This window comes from Prunus persica, chromosome G7 (genome assembly GCF_000346465.2).
Source record: "Prunus persica cultivar Lovell chromosome G7, Prunus_persica_NCBIv2, whole genome shotgun sequence".
NCBI lineage: Eukaryota > Viridiplantae > Streptophyta > Magnoliopsida > Rosales > Rosaceae > Prunus > Prunus persica.
In genome coordinates, this window is record NC_034015.1 from 16,051,364 (window position 1) to 16,066,797 (window position 15,434).

At 39.6% G+C, this 15,434-nt stretch overlaps 3 protein-coding genes across 3 annotated transcripts; 1 reads left to right on the forward strand and 2 right to left on the reverse strand.

The window, feature by feature from the left end:
* Positions 1,102 to 2,744, reverse strand: LOC18771408 (probable galacturonosyltransferase-like 1). The gene has a single exon (XM_007202203.2). It carries the CDS (start codon positions 2,482 to 2,484, stop codon positions 1,414 to 1,416), a length of 1,071 nt encoding a protein of 356 aa, XP_007202265.1. The 5' UTR covers positions 2,485 to 2,744; the 3' UTR covers positions 1,102 to 1,413.
* Positions 8,664 to 10,394, reverse strand: LOC18769344 (E3 ubiquitin-protein ligase RNF185). Its single transcript, XM_007202475.2, has 2 exons — positions 10,180 to 10,394; positions 8,664 to 9,568 (listed from the first exon to the last, which is right to left on the reverse strand). Exon 2 carries the CDS (start codon positions 9,533 to 9,535, stop codon positions 8,858 to 8,860), a length of 678 nt encoding a protein of 225 aa, XP_007202537.1. The 5' UTR covers positions 9,536 to 9,568; positions 10,180 to 10,394; the 3' UTR covers positions 8,664 to 8,857.
* Positions 13,629 to 15,408, forward strand: LOC18769597 (elongation of fatty acids protein 3-like). The gene has a single exon (XM_007202218.2). It carries the CDS (start codon positions 14,148 to 14,150, stop codon positions 15,081 to 15,083), a length of 936 nt encoding a protein of 311 aa, XP_007202280.1. The 5' UTR covers positions 13,629 to 14,147; the 3' UTR covers positions 15,084 to 15,408.

The following is a 15,434-nucleotide window of genomic DNA, read 5'->3' on the forward strand; positions in this document are numbered from 1 at the left end:
GAGAGGGGTTCTAAGTCTTCTAGGTTTAGCTTATGGTAAAAGGGTGGAAAACATATTATAGGTCAATGTAGTCAACTCTACGCCATGTTCTTTAAATGAGGGAGTAGAAGAGTCAATTTAATGCGACATTATATAAACATTTTTTTTCTAGCAAAAGCCGTGAGAGGGTTATGCGAGTTTTTGTGCACATAAATGTGAAAGCCACCAACCAAGTAACCTATCCTTCCTTCTTCAATGACGATTAGAGGGTACGTACTTGCAATGAGATACCTGACTTCAAGGGTTAATTTGTTTCCAGTTTTACAAATGAAATTAATGACATAGATTCGAAACCCGTTGGAAGCACTTTGTGATTAAAAACAAGCCGAATTCCAATCAGGGATTAATCCCACTCTTTGGATGTGGGACATCTCGTGGTATTTTCCAAAAAAAATTAGTGACATAGACATGTAAAATGCAATATTTATTAATTGTAAGCATGACGACACACCATCCCCATCTCAAACATGACATAACAACAATAAATAATTGACCAACATTTTGTTTCTATTTTGGCTGTACTTCTCCATCAACAGATTGGCTGCATATGGCGCTTTCAATTCACTCAAGCTTCCCACCACTCTCTCAAAACAAAACAAAACAAAAACACTAAAAAAGTATCAAAGAAAAATAATTGCACTTAACTTATTAATTATCTTTGCACCTGCATTTCATCTGAGGCATCTGACCTGAGATTAATCAGCCACACACTGACTGACCAATCAAATCTAAAGCTTCAATGCCACTTATGATAGTTAAAGCAGAGAAAGCGAGAAGAAATTCAAACCAGTGCTTAAAGGTAAAAGAGCACCAGAAAATAAAGCAAGCAAGAAGAAGATCGTAATCTAGTTTTATGTCTGTTTGCATGCTAAAGTTTCGAAATGTACTGCTACGTGGTAATCCATATTACAATCGTCCAACACAATCTCTTTTTTTCCGCTACTTTTCCACTCCGTAATTGCATGCTAGTGTAACTTTTTAGTCCTAATTTTATTTTCGTTTTTAAAATATACATGCGATATTAAGGAGAGGAGATTCGAAAGCATAATTTAAGTACATGAATTGCTATTAAACACTTGAGCTACAAGTCTCGAGAACGAATGAATTCAAAATCAGCATTATTATACATAAAACCCAAAAAAGGAAAAATAAAAATTGTATTGAATTCGAGCAGGAAAAATAGAAAAGGAAATATATGGTTGTAAAATTAAAATATGTTAATGCCTCCGTATAATGTACAAGAAACTCCAACGGATCGATGAATTTTTACTCACCATCTAAAACTTTCCAGAGTCCAAAAAACAGGGAAATTTTTTTTCTTTTTTTTTTCTTCTTATTATAGCGTTAATTAATTGAATTTGATGATGATCCCAACTAAGCCTCCAGCGCGAAGGGTGTCTGTAACAGATCATATGGGGCCCACAGAGCATCCAACGGGCATGGCCGGTTGGCGTCGAGCCGCACCCACGGCTTCCCCTTCCCGCTCCAATGGAGCAGGCTCACCGGACCCGGGTGCAAATCCCGGCACAACCCGCGAAAGTTGTCCCCGCCTAGGCCGTGCTGGTTCCACTGATGGTCAACGGCGGCGATGTTTCCGGCAAAGACCAGGAGGAACGGCGGCAGTGACCCGAGCTCGTAGATCCGCATCCGCTTCTGGAGCTCCATCCACTCTACTATCCGATCCGTGTACCCGCCCGCCCGCCACTTGTCCAGATCGATGACCATGACGCCGGTGTTGAAGTAGCAGGCCCGGCGGTTCTCGAACGTGAGGGAGAGGGTCGGGTTGGCCCAAAACGACGGAGTAAAGTAGGAGGTGAAGTTGGCGTTGCAGTATTCCGGTGCGGCGAGGACTTGGGTGGGCTCCAGTGGGGTCGACGCCAGCTTGGATATGTCGTCGACGAGGATGAGGTCCGAGTCGAGGTAGACGACTCGGCGTACACATGTCGGGAGGAGATTGGCCAGGTAGTTGCGGGCGTAGTTGAGAGGGCAGTCGAGCGCGGAGCGGATCGAGGTGGAAATGAGCCCCAACACGGCCGAGTCGTTGAAGGGGTAAACTCGGAATTTCAGGTAGGGGAATGAGGTGGCGATGGTTTGAGTTAGAGCTTGTGAATTGGACGAGGAGGAGGAGGAGACGAAGTGGAAGATGATGTTCTCAGGGCAGGAGGAGTGCTGGAGGACGGAGAGAATGGCGGCCATTGAGCCGCGGAGGTATGCGGCGTCGAGGGTCATTGCGACGTGCACTGCCACGTCAGAGCAGACGGTGGAGGAGTGCTCGTGGGTGTTGAGGGCGGGGCAGGTGGCGGAGTTGTAGAACTTGGGCGCTTCCTTGAATCTTTGAGGTGTCGAGGTGGCGAGCGCTTCCTTGAGTCGCCCAGAAGAAGCCGCGGTGGCCGCATTGGTGCTACTAGCAAAGAGTAAAATCAAGTTGATAAGGAAAGCGAGCATGTTAAGAAAAAACTTATCAGGTTTTGGAGAGAGAGAGGTTTGGTTTTTGATGAGGAGGAGGCAGAGAGAAAGAGTTGTGTGTGTTTGTGTTTAGAGTGTTTGGATGGAGAGAAGAGAAGAGAGTTGTGCGATTTCTGCGTGGCTTAGAACCAACGTTGGTTTCAAAACTGAGCTGCTGGGAAAGGCAAGTCAAGGGTCGTATTCAAAAGACAAAGAACATGACAAATAAAATGGAGTCAGAAAGAAAATTTGGCAATGACTATATTTATTTCTCCACCAAGAAAACAATGGGATTATCTTTTCTTCCTTGTATGTGCTTTTTTACCAAATAATTGAAACCTAATTTATTTATTTATCGGTCGAAAATTGAAAACAATGACATCACAACCCTGAGCTGGACTAGTTTTTAAGCAAAATTTTGCATAAATTTTTTCAGATTATTATTGTTGTATGAATTGAGAAAAACTTAGATCTTGTTGATAACCCTAGCTAGGTGACATATCCACTTCAGGGAAAATTCCAACCTCAGCGACGTCGTCTGTGCTTCTATGCAACGTTATATATCAACTCTCCCCAACAAGAAAAGGCCTTGTTTTTCTTTTCTTTTTTTTCTTTTTTCTATCCTTATCCTTAATTGGATTCTCGTTGTATCACTCATCATGCTTCATGCTTAATTTGGTATCAGTTATTGCTGTTAATGTATTCATTAATAAATACACAACACCAGCTTAGTAACTTTATTTTTCTATATCAGTAACATTTTTATCACAAAATAATAATATTATTATACAGAACTTCATTAACCATCCCAATACTTATCCTTACACATTGACAAAACTATTTTTTGGGTTAAATTAAGAAAAAAAAGAGTACTATATCTATTGACAAAATTCCCTTTATTACTTATAGGTAGTGTTTTCGGGATTATGGTAGAGCATTAATTTGATTATATTGAATTGAAGAAGATAACGCTAGTTAATCCAATGATATGTTTGGTACTACGCATGATTAGACATAATTCAATCCTACTTAACCCAATCATTTATATGAGATTCATAATTCTACTACATTTGGCAGTAATAAGATTATTGTTTTTAAGTTACTAAACATTTGACTAGAATTATAAATTTTATTCAATCGAGCTCACAAAACGGGCCTAATAAGCACCAGTTTTACGTAATTCGAACGTCGGTGGTTGCGTTACCCCTGTATGTACAAGTTATAACAGCAAAAAGGTCCTCGAATCCCTCTTGATCCCCTAATCATCATTAAGTGTTAAATAAATTAAATTCTGACCTAAAATTACTAAAGCAAAAGGGGCATAGAGAACCATTTGAATTTTGAGCTGTATAATTTCTTATGCTCGATCTTTGTCTTTGTTCCGGGTATTGGAGGGAAAACACTTAATGCAAAGCCCCACATAAGCAATTCATGTCTGTCTCAATGATGGGGGCACTTAGAAAAAATTTGTGTTCATATTCTCAGCCAGCCACCTCATTATATTGTACGACCTGATATTTTTTTTTTTAGCTTTTAACTTGTCAGGATAATTAACTACAGTACAGCAAGAGAGTTGCCACCTGGCCCTTTGAGTAGGACCCAAAAGTGACACCTGGACTGATGATCTTCATTGAAAGGGAAAACTCGGCTGCCTGGTTGGTTATTTTCTGAAAATGGATTTGGACAGCCAAACTAGAAAATAGTAGAAAGTGTTTTGCGTCCTTGTGATCCTTCTAACACTTTTTAATTTTGTTCGGATCTCTTTCCCTTTTAATTCATTATTACTAATTAGCTAAAAGCAAATTAATGATTAAGTTGTTCCCGATCTTTTTGAACATTTCTCATTTGACTTTCTTCATCAACTTTAGCATCCAACCTTGTTAATTAATATGAAAACCATTTTAATTAAGTCTTTTTGAAATTATGGTTACACGCTGTGCGGAAAGTTTTGGCCATATAATTTGTGGTGAATTAGTTATAAAATGTACCACGTGATCGTATTACCGTAGTATTCTATAATCATTTTGCATAATAAAGATTAGCTAGTATAAAAATTTGGGATTAATTCGCTCAAGTCATCTAAGTTACACTTTCCAAGTTAATATTTTTTTTAATGCAAAAAGTCGTCTTGCTCTTATGCTAATAGACTCAAGAAAATAGCAAGATCTAACCTAAATATAGTTCTCTGTTATTGGTTTGTCGGTAAGAGCAAAACACAATGCTATGAAAGAAAAAAGAAAAAGAAAAAAGGTTTACATTACATGCTAAATTAAACTAAATTATTCCATTCAAAATACAGCCGCGACTATATCATTAATGGCATGTGCTGATCACATGCCCTGCAATTATAAGTCATTTGCCCTTTAACAGAAAGCATGGAGAAGCTCCTTCCATTATTTGAGCTTTTCCCATTTTTATACAAACCACGAGCCATGTGCGACAGCTGCATGAGAAACTCACAAAGCACTTTCAAATTATTAGGGTTTCTAATGTCACAGTCTTTTTTTTCTTAATAAAGAGATATTGAGAAAAGCAGAATTCAAATACATGACTTTTTTCATTTTTTTGCTAAAGAAAAGTTTAGGGGAAGATTGGCTACTCTCTCACCACTAGTGTCAAGACAGATCCACAACCTCGAGTGGAAGAACTTAGCGTGGGACCCAATTGATAGTTGCCATCAGTATGGATTTATGTAGAAAATTACAGATTGCACACCAACAAGAACTACTAGCAGCGGGACTTGAATACTGGTGGGGCTACACATAGTACAGGAACCTTACCAACTAAACCAACCCTCGTCGGCAACGCAAATACAGGGTATTCGGTACACGGATAACTAGTCTTAATCACTTGACTTATATCACAGTCTTCTTGAATGGTCTAAATAACCAAAATCAAAGTCCAATTTTAACATGAGCGAGATGAAATTTAAATCTTTATCTTAGAATAACAACGTAATTTGAAACGAGAGAACATCTTCTATTGAAAAAAAAATGGAAGTTTAACTTGTAGGGTTCACATTTTGCTTCTGGACTTTTCCATAGAGTTTTATTTTACAGATGATTTGTTTCCTAGGGCATGTGTCTCCAGTCACTGTGGAGTTGTGTCACCGACACAAACGGTGGGGCCCAGGGCCACAAAAGGTGGGGCCACGGCGGGGGAAGGCAAAAAGGGTTACCAGAAAGTCAGTCCAATGGCCAATTGGCAACCCTCCTTTGTCTGAAAAAGCATGCAGTAATGCTAATGTTGCTGGGTGTCCAGGACTTGAAAACGCGTTTTTGTATATATTGGGTCAGAAACTACGTTAAGACAAATGGATTTTGATTGTTTTTTAACCTAAAAGACAAAAGCCCAGTGAGATCCCAGGCGTCTACATGGGCCCAATCACTTCCCCCATGGGGCCCTCCCCCATCATTTCAAGGCCTGCACAAATGGATGGCTGAGTTTTACTTGCTCTGTCTCTGCCCTTCGGCATTCTAAAACAGCTTTCGTTGTTCAATTACACCACTGTAAAAAACAATGATAGAAAAATTCGTCTGGTAGCGAGTTTGTGTTCTGGCGGACACTGATTTGATGATTTGAAAATTGGTTTTCAATGGTATAGCCAAACAAGCCCTCAATTATTTAATCATATGAGATTATGAAGGGAAGAAAATCTGTGTGTTTTTCAAAAATTAGAGATCATGGTTAGTGAGATTTTCACTCTCGTTTAATAAAATAACTTGTTTCAGCTCAAATGGTTTGGCAGAACAAGTATGACCTAGGTTGGTCAACTTGTGGAAACATGCCTAAAACTCAAAGGTCACTGAAAAGTTTGAAGCATGCAAAGAAACCGTACACCACCAAGGACTTTAATTAAGCCTAACAGAACAAAACTGAGGTTGGGGGGAGTCGAAGAAAAGGAAGATGACAAATATGAGTTAGCTAGTTGTCCCAAGGCCGTGTTTCCGTCTTCTTGTATCCGAATTCGATCTTCATCTTCTCTCTGTATATTATATAAAAGACGATAAATATTCATTTAATAAGTAGACTAAGCAATCAAATATTCATTAGTTAGATTAGTCTTGTAGATAGTCATACACTCGTAGTATTAGACCAACTCACCGACGCGGTTTGTTTGGCAGATCGATGGCAACAATTGGATCCACGTCTGCTTTTCATAGTTACCTTCTCTCAATGATTGGTTCGTACGTACTTGAAGTTGAAATTGCTTTTTGTGCTTTTCACTTGTCTGTTCGTTTGACAGAGGTGCTTTCACTTACGTTAAAGGAAAAAGTCACAACACAAATGACATGTATAGGCTGATTATTGAAAAAAAGATAGAAAGAAAGATATTGGTTTTAGTTTTCAATTTTCAATCAAACCAATCAATTCCAAAGTTTTTTATTTGGTTAAAAATTCTAGGGCAAATCAAACTTACAAGGTTATCAAAGATTTTAGTGGAAGGAACATAACTTATCACAATTTTCAACAACTAAAGAGCTATGAAAAGGGCCGAGCCTAGTAGCGTGGACTTGTAACTAAGCAGGTCATTAAAGTGACTGGTTGCTTGATTGAAACCCTCTCAAATGAGGCATAATGGTGTTAGGTTGTTCACCTAAACCTTGATCTTGGTGGTGAAGTCGCACAAGGCACGACCCTTACTCTCGGGGCTATTAGGGTCTCCTCAACCACAAAGGTTGGGTGGCAAACCTCAAAGAGCCAAGGAAAGGAACATTATATAATTTGCTCTGTGGTGCCACTGCCAGTAAGATCAAATCAAAGGGGTTATAATGGAGATATGAATTATCATTCTGTCCCCTGTCGTTATTCTCATAACCCATTCATCATTGCAAAACAACACACAGGAAAAAATGATGTTCACAATTATTTGGCTACCAACCATCACATGGATGTCTTACGCACACAATATCCGTACTACAACGCCCAACATTAACATATGCTTGCTTTTGTTTGTTTTTTGGCCAAACGTATATGCTTTCTCAACTTGCATTGCACCTCTTCCAGCATTGAGAGACGAGCAGTACCAATAGATCAAGAACTAGTTAAACATACTTTTCTTTTTAGTTAACAAGAAGATTACCCAGTTTTCTTTCCCCGTCATACATCCGAAATACAGTACAAAGAAAGAAACCATTTCACCTACTAACCCAATTGAATTGAAAATGACACTAAGTGGCTCTCACATCTCTTAAAAGTAGAAAAAGGAGATTATTAGAGGTGCTTGATACTTTCCCTTTGTGTGGCCAAGCAAAGTGTGGCACTCACATCATTTAAATCAGTTTAAAAAGGAAAGGAATATAAACAACATTGCTTGTCCCACTACCTAAGGACACAACTTCACAAAGTCAGGCCGGGAGTGTACCACAAGAATATGATTCTATTTTCTCTGTTCTTTCTTCCATGAGATATCGAGCAAAGTAAGGTCCCTGTTGTGCAAGTTTTCTTTGTAGAAGAGGGGTAAAACCAAAGAGGAGAGAACATGAACAAATACAATTTTGATCCTATGCTATAGAAACAACCCTAAATTTTACCATCTTCAATACTGGGAGATCCTTTGAAACTGGAATTGGAAATGGACTGAAATGTACAGGAACAACATAAGAATGTTCGAGTTCAGAAGCCGGAACACTAACAACAGCCAAAACATAAGAAATCTCTATTGCCCACCAGCATCAACAAAACAGACAAATCTCATCAACCATATGGCAACAGGTAAAGGCCAATAGTAGGACTAAGTAGAGGTGAGTAAACAGTACTTGTCTGAAAAATATTAATTCAAATGAAAACGGTCATGGCTTCAGCAAAATCAAATCAACAGCCAAAAACAAAATGGACCTATGGACCATCCAACAATGTTTTTCCAGTTCCTACCTAGCAGGCCTCACTCTCACTCTACAGCTAACTTTGAAGACCTAAAATCCCAAAACATGTCAAAATCACACAACAGTCAAGTTCACCACAGAGAGAGACTGCAACCATTTATTATGAAATTTTATGGCTGTTGCACATGGTAAAATACCACAGGAAGTTAACAAATACGCCAAGGAAGTAAAACCTTCCCGCATTCATGTCGGTGGATATACATAGGGCATATCTAATTTTGAAGTAAAAGAACCCACAACAGTCATATTCACAACACACAGAGAGAGAGAGAGAGAGAGAGAGAGAGAGAGAGAGAGAGAGCAACTGCAAGCCATTTATTATGATATTTTTATGTCTGTTGCAGATGTTTACAACAGCTAACAGAATTGGCCAAAAGTACTAACAGGTCAACCTTCTCGAGTAGAAATTAAGCTAATGTATTTACACATATAAGAGCAGCAACACTAAACAAACACATTGGCTTCAAAGTTTAAAACGGCAAATGATTTTACCAACAAATCAGCGCAAGGATCACAAAGACACCAATTAACAAAAACAGATTCTTCAAAACATTGTCAACCTGCTGCCTTTGACTTGCCGGCTGAGGGAATCCGTGAGCATGGCCCCCGTGAAATGAACTGAACCCATAAGGGAAACCAGAAGTTGTTCCATACACAGTAGCATCCGGGAACCCATGATAATGAATGTTAAGCAATGACGGTATCAGACCACCAAATGCAGTGGCCAATGTGAAGTTACCAATCCTCGCAGTTGCCATTGGTACAAATCCCCCCATGAATCCAGAGCCATAATTGGTAAACTGATTGGTCTCCGGAGGCGGGGCAGTTTGAGGCCTCTGCCCAGCTGGGCGATTTGGAATATTGATGCCTGGATATGACTTTGATCTTGGATCAGTTTGCGTCTTGCCCCTACCATAAAGAGGAACCAACTTCTCCTCTTGTACGAGGGCCTTGCAAACCGGGCATTCTTGGGAATGCGAGTGATGGTGGAGCCATCTGTACAGGCAAGGCCAGCAGAAGAGGTGACCACAAAGGGTTATGATTGGGTCTTGGGCTAAGTCAAAGCAGATATTGCATTCAAAATCGCCCACATCATTGGCATTATTGCCCGAGCAAGACGGGCTTTGAGGTGGCACGCTTGTTGATTCCCCAAAACCACTTGCCATCTCAGTACCCACAAAACTTCAAACAGCAAATACCTGCAGTTTATGGAAATACCACTTTTTTTTTCATTAATCATAGAAATCGATTATTATTACCACAAGAAAACAGATTCAGATACAGATGGAACACATAAAATACATACAGATACAGAGCATATTCAGATTGTTCAGAGAGATGCTCAAACTATCACAAACCAATAAATAAATTAAGCACAAACATATGAACTATTCAATTTCCAAAAAACAAATAAATTGAGAAAAACACCAAATATTTATCATTTAGAATGAAATCGATGAAAACCCTAAACTGAATCCCTGAGCAAGATTAGATCTCCCAGAAACAATTCACATAAAATAAACATACAAAATCTGGAGAAATATAAGATCATAAAAATATTCAGAACCCAAACCGACTCACTAAATTATAACCGGTCAGATCAGAGAAAAGAACAAAAACTTAAGCAAAAGGACCGCACAGATCAGAAAAGTGGAGTGAATTTATTCAGTATATAAAATCCAACAAACAAACAAAAAACCCTAGAAATCATTCAAACCCAAACAAGAAAAGGGAATAGTAATAATCAAATCAAGGTAATAAAACAACTGGTTGAATATAAATTACAGAAAGAAAAAAAACTAAAATTTACCTTTTGGTGTGTAAAATTTGATCGAGTCTCGTTACGAATAAGAGAGAGAGAGAGAGAGAGAGAGAGAGAGAGAGGCAAAAGATGAAGTGTTTACTGGAAAGGAAAAGTCTAGTTCTAATATTAGGAGGATGCGACCGAGAAACTCTCTATCGTGGCAAGAAGAAGATTCCAAGGCTTTTTCCAATTTTGCCTTTTCTCGTCTTCCACGCTGGCGGGCTGCCCGCATTAAAATTACGTGCGTCTATTCTATTTCCCACCAAACTGGGGATTTCATCCGACGGTTCTATTTCGTTTTCTCGTCGGAATCGGACGCTTTATGGTGTTTGATGGTGATTGGGTTTCCAATGATATTTTGTCCTCGACAGGCCTACCGGTATTTCTAAAGGCTTTTACAAGCCCAGCCCGTTAGTAGTTGAGACCAATGTCCAAATCAACAAAATAATGAATCTTGCAAGGCGTTTGTAGTTTACAACTCTGCATCTGAGGTTTTGTGTTTGAATTCACCTTTTTAATTTTGCTAAGTTGTTGAAACTCATAAGCATTAGTATTGGAATTGTTTTTATTAGAAGTAGGTAGAACTTTTTTTTATTAAAATTGAAATATATTTTTTAGAAAATAAATACTTGAAAGTGGTTCCTTCTAGACATTCAAAAAATGACTTCTCCAATTCCAAAAATTTGAAAACTCAACAAGATACCCGCCATGTTAAATTAAAATATTATACTATTATATTAGTGTGGATTTATTTATTACTTTTTAGGCATAATAATTGAAAATTATCAAAAAAAAACATCACAAATGGAGAAATGTTATTCTATTTAGAATTTAACATTTCGGATGGGGCGAATATCAACTATATTTTGTACATGCTAAAAATATCTCCATAAAAAGTGCTCTTAATACCTCAAAAAGAAAAACAAGGCCTCTCTCCTTTTTTGGGCCGACACTAGACTAGTTTGGTTTGATCGTCAACTTGCAACAGTGCTAACCCAATTAGTCCCTTCCTTTCACGTATTTAATTGAGTAGGCCTAACCTTATGCACCTCTTGCAGCCAAAAGAGCTTTGTCTCATTTTAACAGAAGCTGAAAGTCTGAAACTGCTAAAGAAAACCGACTGAATCAAAGTCTGTCGTCTCAAATACCAACTGTCAATTAGCAAGACGCAGCCAGCCATTATGGACGTTTGAAATTTGGTTAGTCCAAGACCCAAGACCCAAGACCCACCTTTTTCCTTACTTTTTGAAGCCAACTTGACATCTTTATACAAACCAACTTTGTGGATGTCACAATCTGATCAACTTTACCATTTTTTCTTTACTCGCAGTTTTCATCAGGAATTTGAGTGGTACTTACTCAAAGTATATGGTTTGGGTTTGGCATAAAAGCAACATTTTTTTAGTATTGATCTTTTGCCTAACTTAGATTGAGGAGTGGTTCTTCTGTGCATTTGTCGTATACGACATCACACTGGTAAGAGTGGGACTACAAATGAACTACCTTGAGGATACGATATCACACTTATATAAGGTCATCTCCAGCTATAGACCATAAGCCATTTGTAGCCCTCAAAACATGTAAAACTCATCTACAACCATGAACTTAAATTGAAGATGATCGCACAATCATGTAGTCCAGACTGCCGATATAAGAATTTCTTTAAATTGAGCGATCTCATTCTAGAAAAGATGGATTGCAAAGTTGCAATAGTAAAGTGTCATTTTACAGACTTTCAGACATTAAAAAGAAAATTGCATAGACAAACAAATGCAATATTAATATGGGTGGGTGAGTGGGTTGACCTAAATTTCCGCATCAAGGAATCCACATATTGTGTAATGTTGAACGTGTTGGAACTTGCTACAATTTTGGCATCTCCTTTTCACCTTCACTGCCCCCGCAAGATGGCCCAGAATGATCAGTCACGGCTGCAAAGAGTATCCATGAGCAGTGCATTCAAAGAATATATGGTTTTTTTTTTCTAGAATGTAACATTTTGGATATAATTGTATTTGATTAACGGTCTTGATCACTAGTATTAAATCATAGAATAAGTTACTATGATGCATATTAGTAAGGATGCGTAAAAGTTGTCTGAACAGTTCAAACTAGCCGAACCAAACCACTCGGAGCAATTTGATTCAGTATTACATGCAAATAGAAAAATTATTATGTTATCGGTCGGACTATAAATCAGAACTACTTTAATCTTACAAGTGAGGATAAATTAGAATTACTTTAGCCTTATAGGTGAGGCGATAACCTCAACCTAAATGTACGTAATTTACCCAATAATAATGCCTTTGAAGCACCTTCTTCTTCTTTATACATTAGCCAGACTATAAATATCAACGATAATATACATTTTCTTAATTCATGAAAGCATGGATATGGCCTTAGCCCTTAGAGTCATTATCTGATTATGACCACGTCACTTATTACAAGAGAGTAGAGGACCCCATGCCATTCGTCACGTTCAAACTTTTGGGTGACAAACAAATTGATTGCAACTTAGGAAAGTAGGCAATATGCTATTTATTTATTTAAAGTACCTATCTACTGCTCTCCGTGAGGGGTATCCTCAGCAAAGATGCTCTTCTTTCCAACTCCCCAAATCCATTTATATCCTCCACTCCACCCGCCAATTTGTCATATAAATCCAACAAATTAAGAAACGGAAAAAAGGCACCCGCATTAACTTCTCCACCCACAAAATTGTGCAATCCAAGCAAGATAACATTGCTTTCACGAATTCTATCGTTAATCGTTAATGCATTGTAAGTACCACATATAAAAGATATAAGCGGCTGATATAGCGTATGATTTGGAGAATAAAAAAGTTAGTAACATCATATATAATATGTGCACATCTTTCAGTGTCTAATCGGATCATTTTTCCGAATGCTGCCACACCAACAAAATGTGGTGGATGACTTTTCTTCTGCTGGATGTGGTCTGTATGACCAAAACGTGTCCCATAAACTAGTATGATTTTAATAGATGTTTAATTTGCCCGAACTTTTGACATGTCCTTTGAACCAAGAAAGCCCTTACAAAGCATCAAAATCACGGCGGTGATGAACATCAATCAATAAAATCACACTCTCATATAAATATATGAACCATAAAAGTAAAAATGGTCCCCATAACCCCCAACCCAACACCAATCTCAAAAATATCTTCCCAACTATAAATACATGTACATTTACTTCTTATCATCTTTACTTGGGGGTTTAAAATTCGAGTCCCCCCCCTCATGCATTAATCAAAAGAAAAATATGTCTATCTATTTCCTCGTAAATCATTCAAGAAATGTGTTGTGTTAGGGTAAGTTGCGCGTGAATGCATAACTGATTTGTAGTTGTTGATGTGTATCATCAAAGAAATGTGCTATGCTAAGGTAAGTTGTGCGTGAATGCATAACTGATTTGTAGTTATTGATGTGTATTATGCTTACTATAGGACGCATAAACCTCTATAGTTAGAAATTACATGCGTGTGTGGACGACTCATTGAGTGTATCACCAAGACGAAGACTTAGTTTAGTCTTTCGCACACGTCGGAGCCCCGTATCCACCACAACACACACACACACGTCCAACCAAACCCGTCCACGTGTCTTCCAAAACTGCAAAATTTCCAACACTACTTCTCGGCTTCATGCCCGCCAGTCATTTGATTCATTTCCATCCCTTAATTTAATAACCATACACTACTGCCTCTCGTTTCTCTCTCTCTCTCTCAAGAAACTAAAACAACCCCTAAAATTCCCCACCCAAAATTTCCAAAATAAAAAATAAAAAAAACCAGAAAAATGTGAGTGAACGAATGAATGAATGACTCCATGTGAGACAGAGCCTCCAGACCCACCCGCCATAGCGTGAAGGGCCGTTTCCCGTCGTTTCCCTTCCCGCTAAACGACGTGACACGTCACCTCCACCGTCTGCTCCGTCCCCAACCCGGCAGAACCAATGTCGGGTCAACCCGTGATCCAGACCCTAACATTCTGGCTCTCGGAGCACCCATCCATCGTTGGCTTCCGCTGGAGCCACGCCCACTCCTGGGGTTCTACGTGGTCCTTCCTCTTCACCGCCATCGCCGTCTACCTCACCCTCTCCCTCCTCCTCCACTTCTCCCTCCTCGTCGTAAACCGGTCGGGTCGCCCCGTCCCGCTCGGGCCCATACCCGCCGTCCACAGCCTCGCCATGGCCCTAATCTCCTTCACCATCTTCGCCGGCATCACCCTTTCCTCCGCCGCCGAAATCCGCGAGACCCGGTGGTTCTGGCGCCGCTCCAAAACTCCTTTCCAGTGGCTCCTATGCTTCCCGCTGGGGACCCGCCCGTCGGGTCGGGTCTTCTTCTGGTCGTACATGTACTACCTCTCCAGATTCCCCCACATGCTCCGCACATTCTTCACGATCCTACGACGTCGTAAGCTCGTCCCTTTCCAGCTCTTCAACCACTCGATCTTGACCGTGATATCGTTCCTGTGGCTGGAGTTCTCTCAGTCGATCCAGGTTCTGGCGATACTGTTGACGACGCTCGTGTACTCGGTGGTGTACGGCTACAGGTTCTGGACGGCGGTGGGTCTGCCAAGCGCCTGCTTCCCGGTCGTCGTGAACTGCCAGATTGCGCTGCTGGGCTGCAACGTCGCGTGCCACGTCGGCGTTCTGATGCTACATTTCATGAGAGGCGGGTGCAATGGGATCGGGGTATGGGTGTTCAATTCGGTGTTGAATGGGGTGATTCTCTTGGCCTTTTTGAATTTTTACGTCAGAATTCATCTGGGTTTTGATAAAAAGGGAAGGACCGGCGGCGGCGGTGGCGGCGAGGTTAAGTCTGTGGCTGGTGACCGGTCTTGTTCTTCTGGGTTGGGAGGGAATGACAAGAAGGGCAAGGAGCTTTGATAGTGTGGGTTAGAGTGTATGATAGTTTTGGTGGGGTGGGGTTGGGGCTTGCCTTTTTAGATTTTCTGTAAAAGAGTCTATAAAGTTAAGTTAATTATGTATACATTTCTTTTGATAAAGAACAAAAAATAAAAAATAATGTATACATTTACAATGGAGGTAAAAGTAAAAGATGAGGGTTTTTGGTGTGTGTGAAAAGGTGGGGTCAGGTAAGTTCAGTTCTCTCATTAGATTTTTCTTTTTCTTTTTTGATACCTGATATGATTATGTTTCTCATGAATCATGATTGATCAGTAAAATCTTTTGATGGGAATTCGTAAGAGTAGTGGCCTCTTTATATTACTTTTTGGT